This window comes from Olea europaea, chromosome 22 (genome assembly GCF_002742605.1).
Source record: "Olea europaea var. sylvestris chromosome 22, O_europaea_v1, whole genome shotgun sequence".
NCBI lineage: Eukaryota > Viridiplantae > Streptophyta > Magnoliopsida > Lamiales > Oleaceae > Olea > Olea europaea.
In genome coordinates, this window is record NC_036258.1 from 2682679 (window position 1) to 2684073 (window position 1395).

At 33.0% G+C, this 1395-nt stretch overlaps 1 protein-coding gene across 1 annotated transcript in view; it reads right to left on the reverse strand.

Moving 5' to 3' along the window:
* The window catches only part of LOC111371041 (pentatricopeptide repeat-containing protein At1g11290, chloroplastic-like), a 7741-nt gene extending 7050 nt beyond the window's left edge, over positions 1-691 (reverse strand). Inside the window, exon 1 of the mRNA XM_022992962.1 lies at positions 336-691. Coding sequence (XP_022848730.1) covers positions 336-691 — 356 coding nt within the window. The remainder of the gene's footprint in view (positions 1-335) is intronic.
* Between the last annotated feature and the right edge of the window lie 704 nt (positions 692-1395).

A 1395-nucleotide genomic window follows, 5' to 3' on the forward strand; every position in this document is an offset into this window, starting at 1 on the left:
ACCCCCCCCCCCCCTCTCTCTATAAACAACTGTTTACATTTAGTAGATTTTAATACATAAAAATATATATATGTATAAATAAAGACTTGTCTCTGGATATATATACACTGATGACGATGACAACAGAAACTAACAAACTTCTCACTGAGGACAAGTAGTGTATTAATGGCAACTCAGATCATAATTAATGACTATAGAGAGAGATCTAGAGAGATAAAGAGAACAACAAACAAGAATTATAAACGCCATTACTGCAGCTTTAGCAAATCTTTCTCCTTCTTCCTCGATGACGACTCGAACAGTGAAAATTCATGCTTTGGAAAAAGCAGACTTACTTGTTGGAAATAGGGTTTGGTCCACTTGGAACTTCATGATCACCAGCCCCAAATTCTCTCTTGGAAGAAGAAGATCCATGTGAGTACTTTTCTCTCTTTCTTGGGTGAAAATTTGAAGATTTTGTCGTGGAATCGGAGTTCAAGAGGAGCCTTTCAGAGGGAAGTGATGAATCCATGGAGGGTTTTGAGGGATCGGAGGAATTGACAAGAACAAGAAAAATAAAAACAAGCACAAGAAACAGAAGAAAAGGGTTAGTATTTTTTGTGGAGATTTCTGCAGAAAATGATGAAGTTTTTGCCATGCAATTTTGAAATATAAACCACCCCCCTTGAAACCACAAGAGATCAATATCCATGAACCAGATACAAGCCACCAATGGCTAAGATTTAGGGCAGATAACGATCCCACAAGAAAGAAGAAAGAAGAAGAAACTTCAACAAGGGTAGATGAAAAGGAGGATTTGAAAATCTATTAGACAACTAAAATTTAACTTATCATGGAAGTATCAAATAATTTGTCTAAAAAGAGACAGAAGGAGGGGTGTAGGAATTTTGACTTTTATACCACCTTTTTATTGTGGAAACGCATTGTGAAATGAAAGATTACTTTTTAATCACTAATAAATTTGTCATTAATACTATTATGATGTCACTAAGTTTATAGTGGGTTTAGATTTTTTGTCTGTGTTTAGTGTTTAGTGCTCTTCTCCAAAAATTATTGTACTTAATTTTGTAAAGCTTCTTAACATATTGTAATTTTATATTAAGTTTTGACTCTAATTCTTTCCTTAATAAAAATATTATTTTGTTTACTTTTATTAACCTGAGTTTGAGAAATTAAGCTCCCGTTTGGCCCCATTAAATTAAATTTCATTTTTCTCTCTCATATTTTTAATCACACAATCTTCCATAAAATAATATTACACGTAAATCGAAATATTTTTCTTCATTTTCAGCCCCTCGTTCTTCAAAAAATACTATTTTATCCATTTTAATTTGAAAGAATGGGAGCCAAACGGGGAATAAATCTGGTGTCATCGAGCATGAGTTATTGTATATA